A 24,033-nucleotide genomic window follows, 5' to 3' on the forward strand; every position below is an offset into this window, starting at 1 on the left:
GGCAACAGTTACACAGCCCAGCCCCTCAAATTGTAGCTTAGTAAATTAATGGTGGAAAAAGAATACCTCCTCCTCTGGCTCATTTATTTCACTTTCATTTCCAGATTGCTCTTCTATCTCGACTCCACCTTCTTCCTCCTCCTCATCTTCCTCAAGGTTCTCTCCCTCAGTAATTGACTCTTTAGAGTCCTTGTCATTCACAAGGCCTAAGAAAGGAAATAAGAATTATTAATGAGTGGCATTAGAAAGAATTCTGACCGTGTCTGAGATCCAACACACATGTACTTGTAAGGACTACTGAAACCAGTGGCTATTCACTCCCAAGTAACTAAGGTCAGGACTGCAGTTTTACTTAAGAGATACATGCAAAGGGTCAAGCTAAGTTTACGAACAATTCTCAGGACATTTTACTGTCCCATCAACCAACATTACTATTTTATTTTGATAGATGCTTACCCTAATTTTTTAACAGAGAACCACAATAATAATGGCTTTTGTTACTTGATTTTTACTTGCTTTTTATATTTTTTTTTGCCAGCACTAAGCATGTGATCAAAATGTGGTATGCATCAAAGGAATTACGCAATTATCTAACAGAAAAAGGGGTTGTGAGAGTTGATATTAAATGCAAGGTTATTTTTTTCCTTTTCTTTTTTTTTAACTTTTGTTTTGCTTTAAACAGGTACATATAAATATTGACAACCAAAATTACAAAGGAAAATTCCTTAATAGTAATGAAAAAAAACTAAAAAAGACTACAAAAAATATCGAAGTACATGATACAGAACATAGGCAACTATGGGAAAGATAAAAGAAAAGAAAAAAGAAAAATAGAAGGGGGGAAAAGAAAAAGGAAGATGAGCCAAAGCAGGAAAGCTCATTTATTGTACACTTCCGTCAAGCTCACAACAGATCATTATTCTTATCAATTCTCTCTATCTGCATTCCAAAGGAATCCCTCATCTTGGTATCAGGGAGCATTTCTCTATGCGGCATCATTCTAAACATAGCCAGATCTTTCTTGCTGAGCCCTTGTCCCCTAAATGATTATTGAAACATTCCCATTCTTCTTTCACCAATTTTTTAGGTTTATCTCCTATTGCATCTGTCAGCTTCACGAGCTCCAAGTACTCGCACAATTTGACTACCCATTCCTCTTTAGTGGGTGTATTTTTATCTTTCCAGTGTTTTGCCACTATAACCCTTGCTGCTGACGTTGCGTACATAAATAGCCTAGTTTTGTTTTTGGGAATATTATCTGAAACCATTCCTAGTAAAAATTATTCCGGTTTCTTGCTAAATGTAGTTTTTATCAATCTACAAGGTTATTATTTATGTTACATTCTGATTCTACAGAGAACTTAATCCTTCTGGGAAATAATAATAATAATAATAAATTTTATTTATATCCTGCCCTCCCCAGCCGAAGCCGGGCTCAGGGCGGCTAACAACAATCAAATAATCCAACAATCAAATAATCCAACATTCTAAAAACATTTCATTATAAAAATTAATTAAAATCAAATTAATGGCAACCGTTAAGCAAAATTCTGTGCAGGTTGCCAGAGGAGGGAGTCAGGCTGCGCCCTGACCAAAGGCCTGGTGGAACAACTCTGTCTTGCAGGCCCTGCGGAAAGATGTCAAGTCCCGCAGGGCCCTAGTCTCTTGTGACAGAGCATTCCACCAGATTGGAGCCGCAGCCGAGAAAGCCCTGGCTCTAGTTGAGGCCAGCCTAACCTCTCTGAGGCCTGGGACCTTCAGGATGTTTTTATTTGCAGACCGTAGGTTCCTCTGTGGGGCATACCAGGAGAGGCGGTCCCGTAGGTACGAGGGTCCTAGGCCGTATAGGGCTTTAAAGGTTAAAACCAGCACCTTAAACCTGATCCTGTACTCCACCGGGAGCCAGTGCAGCAGGTGAATGTGATCTCGCCAGGTGAATGTGATCTCGCAGCGAAGACCTCGTAAGGAGTCTCGCTGCAGCATTCTGCACCCGCTGGAGTTTCTGGGTCAGTCTCAAGGGCAGCCCCACGTAGAGCGAGTTACAATAATCCAGTCTGGAGGTGACCGTCGCGTGGATCACAGTGGCTAGGTCAGGGCGAGAGAGGTAAGGAGCCAACTGCTTAGCTTGGCGGAGATGAAAAAATGCCACCTTTGTTATAGCTGCAATCTGCGCCTCCATGGAGAGGGAGCTGTCGAAGATTACACCCAAACTCTTAACGGACGGTGCTGGCACTAATTGCACCCCCGCAAGAGATGGGAGTTGCCCCCTCAATCCCATATCGTCCCGTCCCAGCCACAGGACCTCTGTCTTCAAAGGATTTAACTTCAACCGGCTCCCACGTAACCATCCAGCCACAGCTTCCAGACATCTGGTCAGTGTGTCTGGGGCCGAGTCAGGATAGCCATCCATCAACAAATAGAGTTGGGTGTCATCGGCATACTGATGGCAGCCCAGCCCAAAACTCCGGACAAGCTGGGCGAGGGGGCGCATAAAGATGTTAAAAAGCATTGGGGAGAGTATCACACCCTGAGGCACTCCACACACGAAGGAGTGGCGCGATGACAATTCCCCCCCAAGCGCCACCCTCTGTCCCCGACCAGAGAGAAACGAGCGCAGCCATTGAAGGACTGTGCCCTGAATCCCCACGTCGGCAAGGCGGTGGTCCAGGAGTTCGTGATCGACCATGTCGAAGGCTGCTGACAGGTCTAGAAGAATCAGCAGCCCCGACCCGCCTCGATCCAGCTGCCTGTGGAGATCATCTGTTAGGGCGACCAGAGCCATCTCGGTCCCATGACCATCGCGGAAGCCGGACTGGAATGGATCCAGAGCCGATGTTTCATCCAGAAACCTACCAAGCTGTTCAGCAACCGCTCTCTCAATCACCTTACCCAGGAATGGAAGATTCAAAACCGGGCGGTAATTGGATAGATCTAAGGGATCTAATGATGTTTTCTTTAAGAGCGGGCGCACCACTCTTAAAGAAAACATAAAGGAACAAAAGATCTCTGCACATTAGAAGTAGCACAACACACAGGTCAGACCATGCAAATGACGGTACAGTGGTACCTCAGGTTAAGAACTGAATTCATTCTGGAGGTCTGTTCTTAACCTGAAACTGTTCTAAACCTGAGGTACCACTTTAGCTAATGGGGCCTCCTGCTGCCGCTGCACAATTTCTGTTCTCATCCTGAAGCAAAGTTCTTAACCTGTGGTACTATTTCTGGGTTAGAGGAGTCTGTAACCTGAAGCGTCTGTAACCCGAGGTACCACTGTAAATACTAATTTATACCAGGAACAGATTCACAGACCAGCCTGCATCCCCATCCTCACTGTATGTTGCTACAGTCCTCATAACATATTTCAAAATTCTAGAATGAGTCAAGTACATACTCACTTATCCTAAAAATTTATTCAAGTTACAGAAAGTACTGTACTATATAGCCAAAAAATGCAGAAACAGACAACAATGATTTCAGTTCCTTTCATTCTTGATGTAGCATTCTTACCTAGTTTGATTAAGAATTCCCTTTCCAGTTCTTGTACCTGCCTAACAGATTCTTCCAGGGAATTGCACAGTTTTATCTTTGGTCTCAGTAATTCTAATGTATCACTGATCATATAGTCAATGTCTATAGGGAATGGGTGATCTTTTGTCCAAACATCCAGGCTTTTCTTCCACCAAACATACCTCTGGAAAGACACAGATAATTGCAAAACAGATAGGCAACGACTAGAATTAGTCTAGTGAAATTCGGATCTTAACATACAAAGCTAAAACAAGGAACAAGGCTAAATTATCCCTAGGAGAAAAACTTCAGGCTTTGGGGGGAATAACCAGCTTAAATATCTTTTTCATTTTATTATGTATAGTTTCCCAAAAGCCTTTAGCTTTTTCACATGTCCGCCACATATGAAGAAACGTCCCTTCATTATTTTTACACTTCCAGCATTTATTTGACATAGTCTTAAACATCTTTACCAATTTATTTGGCATTAAATGCCACCTGCATATAATTTTCATGTAATTTTCCTTTAAAGTAAAACAGGCTGTATATTTCATATTCACTCTCCACAGTAGTTCCCATGGAGTCATATCAATATTATGACCAAAATCTTTAGCCCAGTGTATTGTTGCTGATTTAACCAATTCATCTTTTGTTTCCCATTTCAATAACATTTTACAGTGTTTTTGAGATCAGTTTTACTTTGCCAACTATTGACTGAATGCACTGTTGATACTACAGTTTCTTCTTCATTTAATTGTTTTATTAACTTCTCTTCTCTCTCTCATTGCTTTTGTTTTGTCCCTATAATTCTTCACCTTTCAACATGGGATTACTCTTCAATCATGCCTTCTTCACCTAATTTGCACTGCTGAACAAATGTGGCATAAATACCACCTAGTGTCGGTCAGATTTAACACAATTTTATTTTCCTCCTGATAGTTTAACTCCTTTCTACCCTTTTCATTCAACTTTTTTATTCTGCAACTCTCACTTTGGCTGGTTACCCAACTGCGCTCCTATCTGGACAGGAACAGTCTAACTTCTCTTGTCTATGCATTATACATAGGGCTGCCTCTGAAGACGGTTCAGAAGCTTCAGCTGGTGCAGAATTCAGTGGCAAGGTTGCTCACTGGAGAAATATGGTTTGAGCATACAATGCCAATCCTGGCTTGCCTGCACTGGCTGCCTATTAGTTTCTGGGCCCGATTCTAAGTGCTGGCTTTGACCTATAAAGCCTAAAATGGTTCAGGACTGCAAGACTTCAAGGATACCTCTCCACATGTGGACCAACCCAGACCTTCCAATCATCATTTGAGACCCTTCTTCAAGTATCTCCCTCAACAAGGAGTCCAGAGAGTGGCAACGCAAGAACAGGCCTTTTCTGCAGTGGCTCCCGATTGTGGAAGGGAGGCTTGCCTAGCAACATTATTATAAGGCTTTAGGCACCAGGCAAAAACTTTCCTCTATAGCTAGGCCTTTGGTCTGTAATTATCTGTGACCTTGTGGATGATATGTCTTTAATATATTTCTTTTTCTTCTTGGCTTTAATGTATCTATGTTGTTGCTGTCTGTTTGGTTGGTTGTAAGTCGCTTTAAGTTGCCCTGGGCAAGATAAAGCACCTAACAAATTTAATAAATAACATTCTTCTGGTGACCATCCAAATACATCTTAATAGTACTCGCATTTCTACATGTTACTTTGTGAGGGGTATGCCTACTTCAAATAAAATAATAAATAAGTAATATGTAAGGGACAAATTTGGTCACAGGGAAAGATGAGGCTTGTTCCTACCTGGAAATACACCAAGAAGCAGTCAAGTTTCCGTTTGCTAGATCCTCTGTCAAAGTATTGCCCACAAGTGTCAAGGATGGTACACACCAGTCGAATTCGGAAAAGATGTTCTGGAGGATCAAGTGGGCTAGATGTACCATCTGAATTCACACCAAATGATGTAAAGGAGTACAGAGTTCGAAATATGACTGCCGACTCTACCATTCTGTAATTGTACAGTTCACCCAGGAACTTGGCACTGCTGATCCTCCGCTGGTTAAATTTTGGCTGATTAACCTTCAGCAAACAAAATACCACTGACATGTTAACATACACTTCTTAAACACTAGATGAAGTTCAATACCCTGCAGAGGCCTCATAATGTACTATGATTAAGCAAAAGCTGTAAAGATGTAGGCAACAGTGTGGCTGCCTGCACTACTGTTCATGATAAATTAGCATAATTAAGTGAAGTGCAGTGTAAACATGCAGATTAGAGAATTTTGATCCAGGCCTCTCCATCCCTCAGTATCTCACATGCATCTCACTTTATCAGTTAACCAATGAAAACTTGTCCTAAGAACTACCAATCCAGTCTAGCCATTTATGTCAAGGACAACGATGCTATAAAACAACCATGTCAACTCCTACCGTGCTTTTTTACTTAGTGCATCCTTCCTCAACCTTGGGCCTCAAATGTTTATAAAAAAGTTAACATACATAATTTCTAAACTTCTTTTTAAATGTTTTGTACTATGTTCTATTTCACATAGAAAAACCTAAAAGTTTTTTACCTCCATTCCTAGCCGAATATCCTCTAGGACACCATCCACAACATGAATTCCAACATCCTCTTGGTAAAGTACCAGTCCTGCTAAAAGGTTGGCTACACAGTGAATACTATTGTATTTCACATTCCAGATGTTGATCATACAACATATAACATAGTCTTTCACTTCAGGGTCATGCCAGGGCAATTTGCGCATCTGTCTCAGGACCTGAACAAGATTTTAAAGAAACTTAACTCAAAAAGAAAAAAAACAAAGTTGGATGCTTTACATACATATATGTTGACTACTAAGTAAAATTACTCCCCCTCCCCCAAAGAAAAAAGGACTTTGGGATACCCATAGTTCATTGTGACCTGTTATCTTAACACACACACACACACACACTCAGAGTCGACATAATCTCATTCATTTAAAAAAAATTAAAACAGGAAAATTTGAATTTAAAATCCTATGTACTTTAGATTTCATGCTTTAGAAGTTATTCTAGGATAAAATTCCATTATTCTATTCCTGGATAATGGTTTTTGGGGAAACCCACCAAGATTGAAGAGAACGCACCTTCTCAGTAGTGACTTTGGAGAGATCCTTATAAAGAAGCTTCCGAATATACTCCTGGAGAGGAGGGCGTTTCTTTTTCACTGTTTTCTCAGCGGGAGGAGGATTGCAGTAGTAGTAGGCATTTTCCACCATGGTGACATAGCGTGCATCCAGGTGCATTGCTTGTTTCTTTCGCATCATTTGTTCCTGGAAACAAAGAGAAATAATCACCCTGTGCAGACATACTAAGTTTTCATAAGAACCATCTGTTTTGTTCTTCTAGCTAAAGCAAAAGCCAAAACCTATTTTCTACCAAGAAAATCATACTGTGAAATATTATCTGGCTCACAAGCTAAAATCTACTTAGCTTTCCTACATTGCACCTCTAACAACTATTGCTGAATGTGCAGCCCTATATTTTTAACTATAATTTGATAATGTAGGAAGGTAAGACACATATCCTTGCTCCTTGTGCTTTCTGCCCACCAAGGCTGCTGATAGCTAAGCATATAATTCTCCGCTGAAGTTCTTGCGCCAGTTCAGATGGCTACCAAAGGGGGAGCCAATTCTCACTGTCAGTAAGCAACTGCCACAAATCTCAACCCACAAACCCAGGGGTCGGCAAGGCTTACCGGGCATGGGCTGGATCACTCCCGCGGAGATCCTCTGTGGGCCAGACTGGCACAGCACGACACCGGAAATCACTTCTGCGCATGCCCAGATGCCCGAAAAAAATCACACCTGTGCACAAGCGATTTCCGGCGCCGCGGACCTATGAAGACGCGATTTCCAGTGTCTGGGCATGCGCAGAAGCAATTTCCGGAGCCATGGAAGAGAGTCCCCATTTATCACAGCGAGCGGGGACTCGCTTGAGCGGGCAACTCGGTTCAGGGGCGGCTCAGGGGCTGCTTCCGGCCCATGGGCCTTAGGTTGCCGACCCCTCCGTGGGCTGCTTCCAGCCCATGGGCCTTAGGTTGCCGACCCCTACACAAACCCTTATCCTGTAATATATGTGGATGTTCCAGGCAGAGACTTGTAGGAGGAGAAAGCTGATTTGTGTGACTTTGCCCCCAAGGACAGACTGCATAAAATAAAATGTGTTACACTGGGTAGGGAAGCGTTTCTTCTGCCACAGGAACTGGCCCACCACCTGCTAAGCATTAGAATCATATCTTAGAACATTTTATTGTAACTATGGCTTTGAAAGAGTTGTCAAAGAACAACTTGAGGAAAGGCAGAAGTGTTTGGGGACTTTTTAGATTAGAGAAAAGACGAATAAGAGGTGACATGATGGAAGTTTATAAATTTTTGCATGGCACGGACAGAAAACATTGTTCTCCCTCTCACAAATTCAATGAAGCTGAATGTTGGAAGATTCAGAACAGCTAAAAGAAAGTGCTTGTTCACACAGCACAGGGCTTAACTATAGAACTTGCTCCCACAGGAGGCAGTGATGGCCACAAACTTGGCTACTAGCTACGATGGCTATGCTCAGAAGCAGCAATACTTCTGGACACCAGCTGCTGGAAACTGCAGGAGGGAGAGTGCTCTCGTGCTCAGGGACTGCATGTGCTTAGCCCACTTAGTAAGAACAGGAGACTGGACTAGATGGGCCATTGGCCTCACCCAGCAGGCTGTTATGTTTATGTTTTAAAAACAGCTCTCTAAAAAAATTATTCTTACCAAAAGGACACTAGTTCTCAAATGAGATTCTGGTGATCTGAACAGGAATCGACCACAAGTCTCCAACAATGTACATGCCATTTCAATATGGTGATGAGAGAAGTCAGACAAGAGCATCTGTGGAAATAAATTACATTTAGAATGCCTTTCATACTAATTCATACTAATACATTTACATTTAAATTTACTAATACATCTAGAATGCCTTTCATACTAATTTCATACTGAGCTGGGCATGTTTAGCCTGGAGAAGAGGAGGTTAAGGGGTGATAGCCATGTTCAAATATATAAAAGGATGCCACATAGAGGAGGGAGAAAGGTTGTTTTCTGCTGCTCCAGAGAAGCGGACACGGAGCAATGGATCCAAACTACAAGAAAGAAGATTCCACCTAAACATTAGGAAGAACTTCCTGACAGTAAGAGCTGTTCGACAGTGGAATTTGCTGCCAAGGAGTGTGGTGGAGTCTCCTTCTTTGGAGGTCTTTAAGCAGAGGCTTGACAACCATATGTCAGGAGTGCTCTGATGGTGTTTCCTGCTTGGCAGGGGGTTGGACTCGATGGCCCTTGTGGTCTATTCCAACTCTATGATTCTATGATTCTAATTTATCAGAGTATTCAGAGTGGGCTCAAAATCAACCTTGTTTGGGGCTAAAGTAAAATGTGAAATTCTTAAAGTGGCAGCACAGCTTCATCACATCTTATCTATAGTGATGGAATTCCAATTCTTAAAAATATACATTAAATGATAATATACACTGAATGGTAATACAACCACACCCACTGTCGATCACACCCAATTATTCCCTCTGCCATTATAAAAAGTATATTGCGACACAAGCTTTGTATAGAGAACCTCTGAGTATGCCAGGAAAATAAAAGAAAAAGGGGATGTGAACTGATCCTCAATGTACATGAGCACCAACCTTTAAGCAATGCAGAGTGTCACTTTTGGAGAACATTTTAAACTTAGTAAGTTCACCAATGAATCGCACAGTTTTATTCTTTGTTTCAATGTTGATCTGGTCCTTCTTTCTCACCTAAACATAGGAATACAGGAAGATTTACTTTTAGTATGCAACGAATTAATATGTTATTGCCCACAACAGATATGCAGCTGTCTATTTGATTGTTCATGTGCATGCACGCACACTCGCCAGAGTGCAACAAGGGGCTGGGGGAGTGCAGTACAAGGAGAAGCAGAAGAATGGTTTGAGAATAGCCTTAATTGTTAAATTGAAATCTGGCTTTATTACTTCAGTTAAGGCAGTTTTTAAAAAATAAAATTAAAACAGTGTTTTTTGGTATAAAAATTGACACTGGATGTATTTAGGATGCAAATAATAAAATCAGTATAATATTTTCAGGGATATGGCTAAAATATTCAGTTCTTTTTCTGGAGGATTTCAATGAGTTAACTGAATTACAATCAAAGAAAGAGTCCTATAAATAATGTTTGGACATTTCTAAAAACATGGGTTCAAAATTCACAATGATGGCAAACAAATGATATGTGGATATATTTGCATCAGGAACTATGGAATTATGCTCCTCCATTCTTCCCAAATGTTTCTGAGTGACAGATGACATTCTCAAGATTTTCCTCATGGTGCCAGATTCGATGCATGCAGGACTGCTGAGGCCCAAATAGTCCTGCCTCTTTGTTCATGAACAGGTAAAAGATTGCATAAAATAACCAATTTTAAATCCAATTTATTGGTGGGATATTGAAACACAATGGCCAGAATCCAAAGAAGTATACATCGAGTTTCACATGTCCCAGGAGTATTGGGCTTCATTAGCAGTAGCTCTCTATGCTAAGTAGAAATCAAGTGGACTTTCAAAAGCAGATTGAGATATGGCACAGGAGTTTGCTGTTTAAATAGGTAATAAGCACCACCAGGAGATGGTCCTGGTACTCCGAGTCCCAGCCAATAGTCACATTAGTACTAAAAGTTAATGCGACAAATATCTTTATAAGATTGGCCTGCAGATTTAATCAGTAGTTACCATCATATTGGTACTCTTTATAACAGTAATAACATTCTCAAGACTTTTAATTTCTTAAGTTAGTTCTTAACTTATAGTGAAGTGGCCAGGTGAATCACTAAAAATTAAAGATGACTCTCTCTGGCCAAATTATATTTTTATTACATACCTGCTTATTTGGGGTGGGGGTATTTTTGAAGAATGACTGCTTTATGATATACAAAAATGCACAATTACAAAACCACGCACGCAAGAGCAGAGGCATTTATTGATTTGATTTAGCATTCTGTATTCATCAACACTTTTATGTTATTAAATTGTTCAAATATATCATCCTTGGAGTTTTCTAAGAATTCATTGTTCAACAAAATCTCTCTTTTTTTAGTACCAGTTTGAGGTGTCATACTTTTGGGGTATCACATGAGAGGATACGTGAGAATATTTCAGATTAGAAATGCAACTGCTGCATATCTCCTTTGTTGACGTGGTCCAATGAAGCTCTTTGCTGGAAGCGGAGGACTGCAGTTACATGAACTGCTGTAAAGGCAACTGGTTTTTCTATTTTAAACTTCCAGATTTAAACTAGCAGATAGGTTGCATTTTCTGCATACAGTGCACGCATCATAGAACTCTGTAGCATTTTCACTGAGCTCCTGAGAACCTCTGGAGGTTTCCAGACCACAGGTAAAAAACACTGCCTCATGGAAATCTCACATATATCTATATCTAATATATACACATATATCACTGTATCATAAATATATATCACAGTGATTTACAACAAATCAAAGAAACCAAATAATAAAATAGTTAAAAACAAATTAAAAGCAAAAATAAATTAAAAGCAGCTCAAATCAACATCTCAGTCAGTAAAGCATGAGACTCTTAAACACAGGGTTGTGGGTTCCAGCCCCACATTGGACAAAGGATTCCTGCATTTGCAGGGGGTTGGACTAGATGGCTCTAACAGTCCATTCCAACTCTACAATTCTATCAACAGACTATTGTGGGGGATGCTTCAGCCTGGCAGAAAAGTTTTCAGCACGAGTTTAATAGCTGGCACAAAAGGCGCTTGCTGAGTCTCTATAGGCTGAGTACTCCACAGACTGGCCCGATGACACTAAAGACTCAATTTCTTGTTGTTGTCAAACAAGCCTCACCAACTTGGGGAATGACCAAAGAAGCTCCTGCAGATTATCTCAGTGATCAAGCTGCTATACAGGTGGTGATCATTTTGCATTTGTCCAATTGACACACGACCACCACCATGTGTGTCGCTTTCAGCCCCGGAAGGGGGCAGAACAGGCATGCAACGACCTGGAACGCAACCCCTGCTCAAAGGGAGAGTTGCTTGTATATGGGTTCAAGTGGTCCCTGGGGTATCCTAGATCAAAGTTGTTCAGGGATTTGTAAATCAATGTAAGAACTTTGAATTGGGCTTGGTAGCAGACTGGCAGCCAGTGCAGCTGTTTTAAGAACTGTGTCGCATGTTCTCAAAGCTCCCATTAGAAATCTGGCTGAAGCATTCTATACCGGCTGGAGCTTCTAAACCAGACCCAAAGGCAGCCCCACATAAAGAGCATTACAGTAACCTAGCCTTAAGGTTACCAATGCATGGGCTACAGTGCTGAGGCCGTAGCTGGTGAACTAGATGAAGGTAACAAAGTCTTAGGATATTCTGAAGATTAACATCTATAACAAAACCCATTCTCTTGTTAGGTACAACTATTATATGTCTGTTCACAAATATACATATTGCTGGTCAGACATCAGTTTATTGAGTAATAACCTTGAAAACTTACTCTCACAAACTGAGTCTTACTCGATAAAAACAGCATCACCAAACTACAAGAAAGAAGATTCCACCTAAACCTTAGGAAGAACTTCCTGACAGTAAGAGCTGTTCGACAGTGGAATTTGCTGCCAAGGAGTGTGGTGGAGTCTCCTTCTTTGGAGGTCTTTAAGCAGAGGCTTGACAACCATATGTCAGGAGTGCTCTGATGGTGTTTCCTGCCTGGCAGGGGGTTGGACTCGATGGCCCTTGTGGTCTCTTCCAACTCTATGATTCTATGATTCTATATTCCATTATGACACTGTCAGCATTATTACTTTTAACTTTTCACACTGTTGTATTTTAAAACATTTCCTAAATGAATCTGTGAGATGCAAAACTTACATGGAATCTGAAGTCACCTTTTAGCATGGAACAGAGATCCTCTGCTACATCAGACATACAAGGATGTAATGTGCCAACCAGCCGTGCATAAAATGGTAGCAAATCCAGCCTGCAAACAAAAGGTTACACATGCAATATAGCATTATTTTATATAGAAAAATATTAAAGTTCTAACTGTTCTGTTTTGTAAGTGTACTTCTGATATATTTATACATGTACATTCAGCTACCTTCTTGGAAGGAATATCTTTTTTTTTTACCTACAGATGTTGATCATATTTCTTTGACTATACAGAACTACATGCATGAGGGTGGAAAAGAAATGAATAGAATCACATCTGCTCACCTGTTCTGAAAATATTCAAATGCCACTATTGAAATGCCATTTCTAGAGTCCACTGCCTATTTAACTTAATAGAGTCCACAAACACTGCCTATTTAACTTCATAAAATCCACATTTGTCTGAATACTAGGGTGGGGTATGAAACTCTCATAAGGGAGGGATGAAATGTGACAATATTTAATCCAGTTACCTGTTGGAAGATGATGTTTGAAAGCCTTTTATTCTTGCTAGGGTTAATTAATGACTAAACAGTGGCATCTGTTTGTATTAGATAAGACATATTTTTGGAACTAATTAGGCATCTACGTGTGCTTGTTTACCATGCTCCTGCCGCTTTGGGAGGTCATTTTAGCTTAAACCATTGTTTGCTGTCCCTGTTACTTAAGGTATCTCTGCCATGACCATTAATATGACATTTACATCAACACTTACCTTTGACGAGGAACTATGAAGAGAGCACGAACCAACTTCCGCCTATTTGCTTTTGTATTCATGTTCATGCAAAAATCCATTGCTGCCTGCAAGAAGAAAGGCACTTAAATCTGACAATACACAGATTGTTTAAAAAGTGAAAAGAAAGAGTTTCACATACTCTTCTACACATGGGAAACAATAGTTTCTTTCATCCTTAAGAAGGCCAATTGGCAGTCCCTGAGCAAGATCACATCTGTTATGTCATTTCATTTGACTTCTGGTGGTCCAACCATTTTTTAATTAAGTCAATCACAGTTCACTTGGAAGGATAGAATATTGCTTTTGAATAGTCTATATACACATCTATTTGCCAATAAAGCCACAGCCACGTCAGAATGTGTCTGCTCTGTAGATTAGAACTGTAACTGCTGGCAAATATCCAGGTCAATTTATGAGCACCTGAGCTAATTGGTACACAATTCACTGGTTTAAGTCCAAGAAAGAAATGCTGACAAACTGAAGTATATGGCTAGCAGTGTTCACCAATCTCTCTCAAATTTTAGGACATTTTTTACAAAATTTATTTGGGATTGTTACTGCCAACATTTACCGAATTTCTGCTATACTGTATATTTGCATCTTACCATATTAACAGTGGGTGTAAGAGTGGCATATAACAGTAAAACTATCTAACAGATTATATCAACATCCAATAACCAATTTATGGATATAAAGGAGAAACACTACAAGTTTACTGTACCTTGTCTATTAAGTCTCTATTTACACAGTTTGGGAGCTGCTGAAGAAAAGCATCTACTATAAGCTTCAAATGTGACCCAGTACTGGCTTCTTCATCTTCTTGTTCTAGCCATTTAAAAAAAAATAAAAAATAAACAAACGAGAGAAACCAAAAGCTCTCACACACTGTAGTAATGATACATTAACTGTTCAAGTATGCTTGCAAGTCCTATATAATCACTCACCTTAGGGAAGTGAATCACACTTTTTCAATGAGGAAATAAACATAAGAAAAATGGTCAATCCCTATAGGCCATTCCCTAGTAACATCTTTGAAGGGAAAGATAAAATAGAAATGGGGCAAAGTAGATGTCAGGAGATTTGAAATGCACATAGAAGAGACAGCAAAGTTCAGTGCTACTTTCATTAGCAACAGCAAAGAAGGACACATACAAGAGGCACGAGTAGGCAAGAAGGACTAACCTATGAAGACCAAAGAGATCTATATTTGTCCTCTTCTAGTAGAACTGAGAATGACAACAGAGACTTTTTGGGAACCAAAGTCCCATTTGCATCTAGGTTTGTGGATTCCTCAGAGTTCCAGTCCTGGGAAGCTTTGATATCACCACCCGTTTCTGGTTTCAGGTTTGAAATTGAAAGTGGCCTTTTAAACACCAAGGGAAAGATTCTTCCATGAACCCAATTACCAACCCTCTACAGCAGGGGTTGCCCGCCTAGGCTTTCTATGTGGCTCCCAGTCTCTTGTTTCATTATACTTTCCAATAGCAAAGGATTAGATTACAGAGAATTCAGAAATCAGTCTCCTTTCCTAGAGCAACGTTTTGTACTCTCAGTAGGTTTAAGCCACAGTCAATTCTCTCACCTCTACACAGCGCATATATTTTTTAAAGAAACTTGGTTCCCATTACCTAAATACTACCTAATACAGACAGATCTTACATGCTCATCCACAACACTTCTCCTACTGTTATGAAAACTAATGCTGCCTAGTCAGACTATATACATTATGGATTGGACTGCAAATAGGTCTCACAGGTAAGGAAGATGGAAAATTAACTAATGTGTAGAACTATTTCAGCATTTAGGCCGCATTTTAAAAAAGCATTTAGGAGTTTTAAGGCAGACACTGAAACAAAGAGTTGCCCCTTCAAACTTTATGTGATACGAAGAGGGGCCCACAAATTTTGGTTTGCTTTAATAGACAGCCAAAATATGTCTTCACCCAACCTGCCTCCCCCAATCCTGTCTTGACTCAGGGGAGGGGAGAGGTCTTGCTGCCTGCATCGTATTAAACTTACAATGGTTGCAATGTTTTAAAAATGTTTTTTATAATAAACTAAATTAGCCATTTTAAAAACCAGATTACCCTCACATGTTATCTGAACCATTGCTGAAACCGCATTTCAGCGTGTAATGGTCGCATTTTTTGTGCTGATTTTTGCTTTCAAAAAGGGGGGTGCGACTATTACATGGGGAAATACGAAAGTGCGACCATTATGCAAGGAATAAAGTGGGGACAACAGCAGGTGGATCTGAGGAGCTGGGCTGGCAGCGCAGGGAGAGACAAAGTCACTGTTGTTATTGGGACCATGGGGAGAGAAAACGGAAAGACACTAGTGTACCTTTCAGTAAAAATGAAGCCTCCCTTGTGCATATGTTCTCTTGTCCAGCCTACTGAGACGCAGCAGCTTCGCTCATCTATCAGAATCTGTACAGTGAGCATAACCGCCCTATACTTTGCATTGCAAGAGCAGAACAGCCATTCAAATTCGGACAGGAAGTTTCATAAGGAATGCCATAGGAACAGCAAACGAGGGGCGACGGCAGCAGCTGTGGCCAGGCCTGCTGGGGGCCGCCACCATCTCCCCTCAGCCCACGTGGCCCAGTTGTCCCCAGCATCAATTCCCGCTGAAACAGTGATAAAAAAGCAGCAGCAGGAGAATGGGGAGAAACATTCCTGCCTGCTCCGCTCCCCCTAGGAGCTCATGGCTGAGATGGCGAGGTGGGAGGGAAGCCGGGGCGGGGGCGGCTTGAGGCTTAGTGGAGCCTTAGAAGTTACCCTACAACCATTATGCGGGGAATGCTCTGGGACCATTTTCGGAGTCCAAAAAAGGGTGGTGCAACTATTATGCAGTGAAATATGGTATTTCATTGTCTTAGAAGAAAATCTTTACCCTCTGGATTTTTAGTGACCCTGGTTGGGTTTCTGAACTCAGATTCATAAGCAATCTTTTAAAAAGTAAGGTTTTCATTTCTGATAAATGTGGTGAGTCTAAAAAGTTTACCTTTTATGTGGCAAGTTAGTTGGTGTGACCAAAAACACAATTTACATTTGGGTGAGGTTTGTCTCAGTCCTCACTGAAAAATTTCCTTCTGTTTTCACTTAAGCTTTACATTAACTTCTAGGTGCTTTCCAAGAGGAATGTGTTCAAAGTGGCAGCCAGAACACAAAATCATCATTGGCTACCTACAGGAACTAGTATTTCAAGTTCACCCCTAAGTTAATTTGATTATCAGCAGGGTCTGAACCATTTTTCTTAACCATTTTAAGTATTTTGTTTTGCTCCCATATAGAAGCCTGACACAGCACTTATCTAAAACGGCTCTAGTTACAGATAATTTGGCATGAGTCACTCTGCCTAGAACTTCTATCTGCTCCCTACCCCCTATAAGCTTATCTGCTTTAAGCGGCTTCTTCTCCTTAGGCACCACCTATAAACTCACTTCGTGCAGCTTGCTTTCCGTCACTATTTTCAGCTCCGGTGCTATCTGCTCCCTGTTTCTTGCCTAATCATATTAAAAATAGAACAAAAAAATTTAAACACACCCGTAACAAAACATGACACAGAAGCAAATCTTTATTATGAAAGAAATAATTTCCTCTTCCTTTATGTAGATGTTCCCTCCCCAAGTTCATGTTACTTTCCATATTAATAGTATGCAATCAGGGTTTTTATTTAAAGTATATTGGGGTATAAAGCATATTAATATTCTAATCTCACTATCACCAATAAACTATGTGAAAAATAAACAGTGCTGAGATGAATATCCTAAAATCTGAATCTTAAGCCAGACTGAGAAGTGTTCCAAGCAATGGGTTGCTTCTTATTTAAAGACAACCACCACCATATTATCAGCAGGTCAAATATCCACACAATTTAGTAGATTTTTAGTATTAGTTTACAATATGGGAGAGAATTCAATGAACGGAATTGAATTATTGTTCTCTCCCTGCCCCTCACCTGCTTTCTCTCACTCATACACAGATGTCATTACACTTTTAACCACACAAAGTGCTTCACAACCAATCTCATTCACCCTAACAGCCTTGCAAGGTAAGTCACTATATAATTCATATTCCATACACAGGAGAACTAAAGTTAAGAGAATGTGACTTGTGCAAGGCTAGGCAGCAAGTTTGTGAATACTATCCTCCAAACATGGTTAAGTTCCTCAACAATTGCCATTTACCCTGGAAAACGAGGCTATAGCTAGCAGAGAACTATTTCAGGAAAACAACTTTTGACAGCAAAACTGGAATTGGAATTCACTTAATCCAAAAAGGCTTTCTCTATAGTAAGATTTATAGTGGCTTGGTTCACAAGTAGCACTGACCCAAACCATGGCTAAGCATGGACATAGAAGCATGCAGGTACTCACAGAAGAAATCCCAGACACTTTATTCCTCCCCGGTCCTTCTGCTGCTGTTACCGGGCTAAGCCATGGCTTGGCTTAACAGTACATCTGAACCCAGGCTTGATGTTTGTTTCACTTTAGACAAACCAAGACTGGTAATCCAAAAAGAAACCTTGGCTGCAGTTTGTGGTTTGTCTGGAGTGACCGAAAGCATGGCAGCAGCAGGAGGAGGAGCAGGGGAGGAACAAAGTGGACAGGATTTCCGTTTTGAGTACCTGCACACTTGTACGTCCATACTTAGCCATGTTTGGTTTACTGTCCCATGCTAACTGGATGTTAATAAAAAGCCATGCAAATGGCTATCCTAATGGGAAAATGTGGTTAACACTTTGATAAGATCAAACAAAATCTTATTGCTTTCTACATCAAGAAGATATATTGTTTTGAACAGCTGAGTAATCATTATCTCACTGTGTTTAGAAACAAAAATTCCCATGCTTCTCAGTGGAAAATCTCACATCAATTCAATAATATAGAAAATAGCCTGCACCAGTTTCAACAGCTGTTTACCACATCTAGGTATGCCACCGCTGGGTTGTGTAAGGAAGCAGAACACGCTCCCTTGGCATTATTAATGAACCCTTGCCAAGGAGCAATTTTTCTGCTGACAGGCAATGACATCAAATTACAGGGAACAAGTATTACTGACAGCATGCCCTAGTAGTAATGAAGATTAGTTCACTGAAAGCAATTCCCTGGCTGAGGCATAGAAGCATCTTTGGTCGTGGAAACACTAAAAAGAGGTCATGTAACAGAGTGGATGAAAGTACTATTGTGCACAATCGCAAATGCTTCCAAAATGAAGTAGCGTATCCACAGTTTTGTCAATACCGTGAAAAAAATTATACGCATTGCTATAGATTGGCTCGGTAATAAATTCAATTTAGGAAAACTAATAAAGACAAAAATATACCTCTCCATATTATTTTTACCTTGTTCATCAAGAAGCTTTTTTGTGAGATCTTCTGCTTCATCACCACAGTCTAATTCAAGAGCATCATCATTAATGTCCAGATTCTCCAGGTCCAACTCCAGATCATCAGTACCAGACACATCTTTGTTTTCCTTAGTTTCTTTTAACTCTGTTTTAAAAATAGTAAGATGTACATACTTTTCCCAATTTTTACCTGGCCCTTTGACCCTCCATGTTCATAGTTTACAGTTTCTGAAGAAAATATAATACAGAGAGCGAGTGTCTCTTTAATCACTGACACTTAAACTGCCTCTTAGAACAGCTTCATTTTTCAATAAGTTTTAAGCACTGTTCTTACTCCTCCAAGAAAATAAAGTTTTCATGTGATTTCTCAGTAGGCATAGGTATCGTACTAGCAAAGTGCAATTTGTTAAGAAGATACACTTGTGCTGCAGAGCTAGCATATACACGGATCAGGATAAAATGCTACTACCCTCTCTATCACAACTTCTAAAACAATGTTGCAAAAAAAATAAAAATGTACCTCTAGAATCATCTTTACCAGAGTCCTTAATCTGGGAACATTTTTCGTTATCCTTGAACAAAATAGCCGGCACAAATGCTTTTAAGTCAATTAGGTTCTCATAGAAGTTTCGAGCATCTTCATCCTCCCAGATGCCCCCCTCCAAATCATATTCACCAGGTTTGCCTGGGGTAAAAATGTCAATGCCAGGCCCATGTTCTGGAATATAAAAAGCAGAATGTTATGTATTACACCAGATTTCAGTATCTGTATCAATTTGTCACATAATTCCTTCTAATATACACGAGGATGAAATCAGTGGGGATTGCAAAGTAAAGAACAGACACACCAAGAAGAAATACTAGGAAGAAAGCAACAAAATGATCACAAGAAGTTGGTCACTTTGCTTTGTTTTCATTCTCCAAAAAAAAGGGGGGGGGGGAATAGCTATTAATATGCTTTTGTGTTTCCATCAGAACTAAAAAGTTTGCCTTCTGAACTAGGAAATTCCATACCTTCAGGCACTGGTTTATCCTGTGGGAGATCAGGCATATTTTCATCCAGGAGATCAGCTAAAGACTGGGAGTTTGCCAACAACTTTTGATAGGACATAGCAAATTCTTCATACTGCTTATGCCGATCTTCACTCAACTCTCCTTTAGAGTGCAGAATACGCCTAGAAATATAAACCAAGAAAAAAGAGAGCAATGAAGATTCCAAGTATGAACAAACAATTGTAACTCTAGATTTTAATTCTTCTTAGAATAATCCAGAGTTAAAATCCATTAAGAATATTCAACATCAACAAATATTTGACTATTAAAAATCGTATTACTGAGCCCATAAAAAGGGAGGATAAAGCTGCTTTGCAATCTTTAAAGAAAAAGATCAGTATATGATCAGTAACGAGCAAAAAATGTTTTCTTTGAAGCCATACGTTTTCAGCAGCAAGCTATTTGTAAGCTGCTCCAAAAATAATTATCAACACCTTTGAAATAAAATAAATTCGCATTCTTCACTTTCTCATAGCTATTACTACTTATAGTATTGATTCGCTTTTATTTTCAAATTATACCCCATATTTTGGCTAAAACAATGATTGTACTTAAAAGTTATGCAAGCATAGCTAGAACCCTGGAGGCTGAAATATAAATTTCAATAATGGGACAAATAATAGGAGGGAGATATGGGGAAGAAAAGGAATGGATGTGATCAAGTTCAGTTGTTGTTGTTTAGTCGTTTAGTCGTGTCCGCCTCTTGTGACCTCCTGGACCAGAGCACGCCAGGCACTTCTGTCTTCCACTGCCTCCCGCAGTTTGGTCAAACTCATGCTGGTAGCTTCGAGAACACCGTCCAACCATCTCGTCCTCTGTCATCCCCTTCTCCTTGTGCCCTCCATCTTTCCCAACATCAGGGTCTTTTCCAGGGAGTCTTCTCTTCTCATGAGGTGGCCAAAGTATTGGAGTCTCAGCTTCAGGATCTGTCCTTCCAGTGAGCACTCAGGGCTGATTTCCTTAAGAATGGATACATTTGATCTTCTTGCAGTCCATGGGACTCTCAAGAGTCTCCTCCAGCACCAGAATTCAAAAGCCTCAATTCTTCGGCGATCAGCCTTCTTTATGGTCCAGCTCTCATTTCCATACATCACTACTGGGAAAACCATGGCTTTAACTATACGGGCCTTTGTTGCCAAGGCGATGTCTCTGCTTTTTAAGATGCTGTCTAGGTTTGTCATTGCTTTTCTCCCAAGAAGCAGGAATCTTTTAATTTCGTGGCTGCTGTCACCATCTGCTGTGATCATGGAGCCCAAGAAAGTAAAATCTCACTGCCTCCATTTCTTCCCCTTCTATTTGGCAGGAGGTGATGGGACCAGTGGCCATCACCGTTTTTTTGATGTTGAGCTTCAGACCATATTTTGCGCTCCCCTCTTTCACCCTCAATAAAAGGTTCTTTAATTCCTCCTCACTTTCTGTCATCAAGGTTGTGTCATCTGCATATCTGAGGTTGTTGATATTTCTTCCGGCAATCTTAATTCCGGCTAGGGATTCATCCAGCCCAGCCTTTCGCATGATGAATTCTGCATATAAGTTAAATAAGCAGGGAGACAATATATAGCCTTGTCGTACTCCTTTCCCAATTTTGAACCAATCAGTTGTTCCATATCCAGTTCTAACTATAGCTTCTTGTCCCACATAGAGATTTCTCAGGAGACAGATGAGGTGATCAGGCACTCCCATTTCTTTAAGAACTTGCCATAATTTGCTGTGGTCGACACAGTCAAAGACTTTTGCATAGTCAATGAAGCAGAAGTAGATGTCTTTCTGGAACTCTCTAGCTTTCTCCATAATCCAGCGCATGTTTGCAATTTGGTCTCTGGTTCCTCTGCCTCTTCTAAATCCAGCTTGCACTTCTAGGAGTTCTCGGTCCACATACTGCTTGAGCCTACCTTGTAGAATTTTAAGCATAACCTTGCTAGCATGTGAAATGAGTGCAGTTGTGCGGTAGTTGGAGCATTCTTTGGCACTGCCCTCCTTTGGGATTGGGATGTAGACTGATCTTCTCCAATCCTCTGGCCACTGCTGAGTTTTCCAAACTTGCTGGCATATTGAGTGTCAAGTCCAGTTACATACATATAACTACATATTCATGCTGAATAATGAAGTTTAAACTAAGGGCTTCACAAGAGAGGCAGATTTTGAAGGGTGGTGACACCAGAGAGGTTTTAGGAAGGAATTCCAGGAGGAGGCAGCAAGGTACAATGGGTAAAACTCTCTCCTAGGAGGTGCATCTGGAGCCTTCATTATATACCTTTAGGCACCAGGCAAAAAGGTTACTCTTCAACCAGGCCTTAAGCCAATTAACATCATATATTATTTTATATGTGTGGGTTTTTTTGGGGGGGGAGGTTATTAGTTTGGTTTGTTCTTATTGTTTTTATTATGTATTTTGTGTTTCTATCTTGCATTTTTATACTGCGAACCATCTTTGGATGAAAGGTGGCATTCAAATTTAATAAACAAGCAAGCAAGCAAGCAAGCTGTTCAAACGGAGGCTAGTGAATTAGGAGGGAAATCAGCAGTGTTAGAAACTGGGATATGAAAGCTAGGAGCCATGTGGCTCCCGGAACCTAGGTTGTGGGCACCAAAACAAAATGTCTAGGCACCTTTTTATGTTTATGGCTATTATTATTTTGCTGCAACACTACCAGATCAGGCAACCTGGCAAAACAAAACAAAACAAAAAGCCGCCGGGAGAATCAGGTGATCTGTAGGTTAGCTATGTCTTTCACTGCCACGCTACCTCGCAAAACACCTGATTCAGCCAGCAGCGCAGCAGCAAAAATAAATAAAATATTTTATTTTGCTGCCAAGCAAATCAGGTATTCTAGAAAAGTAGCTCAGCAGCAAAAGATTAATGTTTTCCTATCTTGCCAATGCTAGGTGGCAAGGGTGGCACTTGGACATCTCCAGCCAGTCACAAAAGGACGGTTGCCAGTCGCAAAATGTGGCAGGCAGCCGGCTAATATTGAACGATGGCAGCATGAATTTGATGACTGAGTGCATGGATGCAAACGGAGATGAAGGGATCAAACTCAATTCAAGCCTGGACTTCCGGCAATTTCCGCCAGAGTGAACAGCGGCTCCCACAATAGTGGACACCGGCCGTGCAACCAATTAAGGATAATTTGAGAGTAATTATCCTTGCAAGCCCCCCCCCCCGCCAGTCGGGGGGTGAGCTCTCACTTGCAGATCATCTGATATCTGCCTCTCGTTCCAACGGAATGCGGGGGCAGGGACGCTGAGTGCATAGCACTTCACATATTGGAAACTCTCTAACACGGTCACCATGAGCAGAGGTCCTTCCGTTCTCTTAAGATGGATTTGAATTTGGACTAAAGAAACAGGTGTGTTCTGGATGGAGACAAGATAACCTTCTAAATGAATCCGCCACAGTTTTGATCTGGAGAGGATTTTGGCCGTAATTGGATTGGAATGTAAGTGAAGGGGAGCCTTTGTTCTCTACATTATATTTCATAGAATCATAGAATCATAGAGTTGGAATAGACCACAAGGGCCATCGAGTCCAACCCCCTGCCAAGCAGGAAACACCATCAGAGCACTCCTGACATATGGTTGTCAAGCCTCTGCTTAAAGACCTCCAAAGAAGGAGACTCCACCACACTCCTTGGCAGCAAATTCCACTGTCGAACAGCTCTTACTGTCAGGAAGTTCTTCCTAATGTTTAGGTGGAATCTTCTTTCTTGTAGTTTGGATCCATTGCTCCGTGTCCGCTTCTCTGGAGCAGCAGAAAACAACCTTTCTCCCTCCTCTATATGACATCCTTTTATATATTTGAACATGGCTATCATATCACCCCTTAACCTCCTCTTCTCCAGGCTAAACATGCCCAGCTCCCTTAGCTGTTCCTCATAAGGCATCGTTTCCAGGCCTTTGACCATTTTGGTTGCCCTCCTCTGGACACGTTTGTGTGTATGGAGGTCCTGGGTTGTTGCTGATGTGGTCCAGAGAAAAGCAGAGCAATATGCCTGGCACCAGCTTGAATGCGGGAGTTGTTGGAAGGAGGCATACAGGACACCATCCAACTGCCTTAGGGACTCCACTCCGGATTTGTGTAGGAAGTTACTCCTTAGCCTTACAAACCAAAGACCAGTTCTATGAGGAACTAGACCAGGCTGTCAGGAGGGTCCCAGATTGTGAACACCTATTCCTGCTGGGATATTTCAATGCCATGGGAAAGATAATCACACATGTGACAACTGCATAGGCTACTTTGGTATTGGATTGGCAGCATGAACGAGAATGGACAAAGGCCTCTTGAGCTGTGCTCATATCACAACCTCTGCATCACAAACATGTTCTTCACTACCAAGGCAAAACACTTCGTGTCCTGGAGACATCCAAGGTCAGGCCACT

At 40.9% G+C, this 24,033-nt stretch overlaps 1 protein-coding gene across 6 annotated transcripts in view; it reads right to left on the reverse strand.

Moving 5' to 3' along the window:
• UPF2 (UPF2 regulator of nonsense mediated mRNA decay) overlaps positions 1–24,033 on the reverse strand; it is a 54,157-nt gene that overhangs the window by 14,710 nt on the left and 15,414 nt on the right. For 5 of the 6 annotated variants that reach the window (XM_028745440.2, XM_028745441.2, XM_077935659.1 and 2 more), the window contains exons 4-17: positions 19,615–19,775; positions 19,121–19,318; positions 18,596–18,745; positions 16,692–16,754; positions 13,969–14,072; positions 13,227–13,312; positions 12,452–12,560; positions 9,213–9,326; positions 8,290–8,406; positions 6,628–6,813; positions 6,073–6,276; positions 5,300–5,575; positions 3,508–3,691; positions 67–206 (exon numbers count right to left, since the gene is read on the reverse strand). In XM_028745440.2, the coding sequence (XP_028601273.2) occupies positions 67–206; positions 3,508–3,691; positions 5,300–5,575; positions 6,073–6,276; positions 6,628–6,813; positions 8,290–8,406; positions 9,213–9,326; positions 12,452–12,560; positions 13,227–13,312; positions 13,969–14,072; positions 16,692–16,754; positions 18,596–18,745; positions 19,121–19,318; positions 19,615–19,775 (2,092 nt within the window). The remainder of the gene's footprint in view (positions 1–66; positions 207–3,507; positions 3,692–5,299; positions 5,576–6,072; positions 6,277–6,627; positions 6,814–8,289; positions 8,407–9,212; positions 9,327–12,451; positions 12,561–13,226; positions 13,313–13,968; positions 14,073–16,691; positions 16,755–18,595; positions 18,746–19,120; positions 19,319–19,614; positions 19,776–24,033) is intronic. The other variant, XM_077935658.1, reaches the window with a different exon arrangement.

This window comes from Podarcis muralis, chromosome 10 (genome assembly GCF_964188315.1).
Source record: "Podarcis muralis chromosome 10, rPodMur119.hap1.1, whole genome shotgun sequence".
NCBI lineage: Eukaryota > Metazoa > Chordata > Lepidosauria > Squamata > Lacertidae > Podarcis > Podarcis muralis.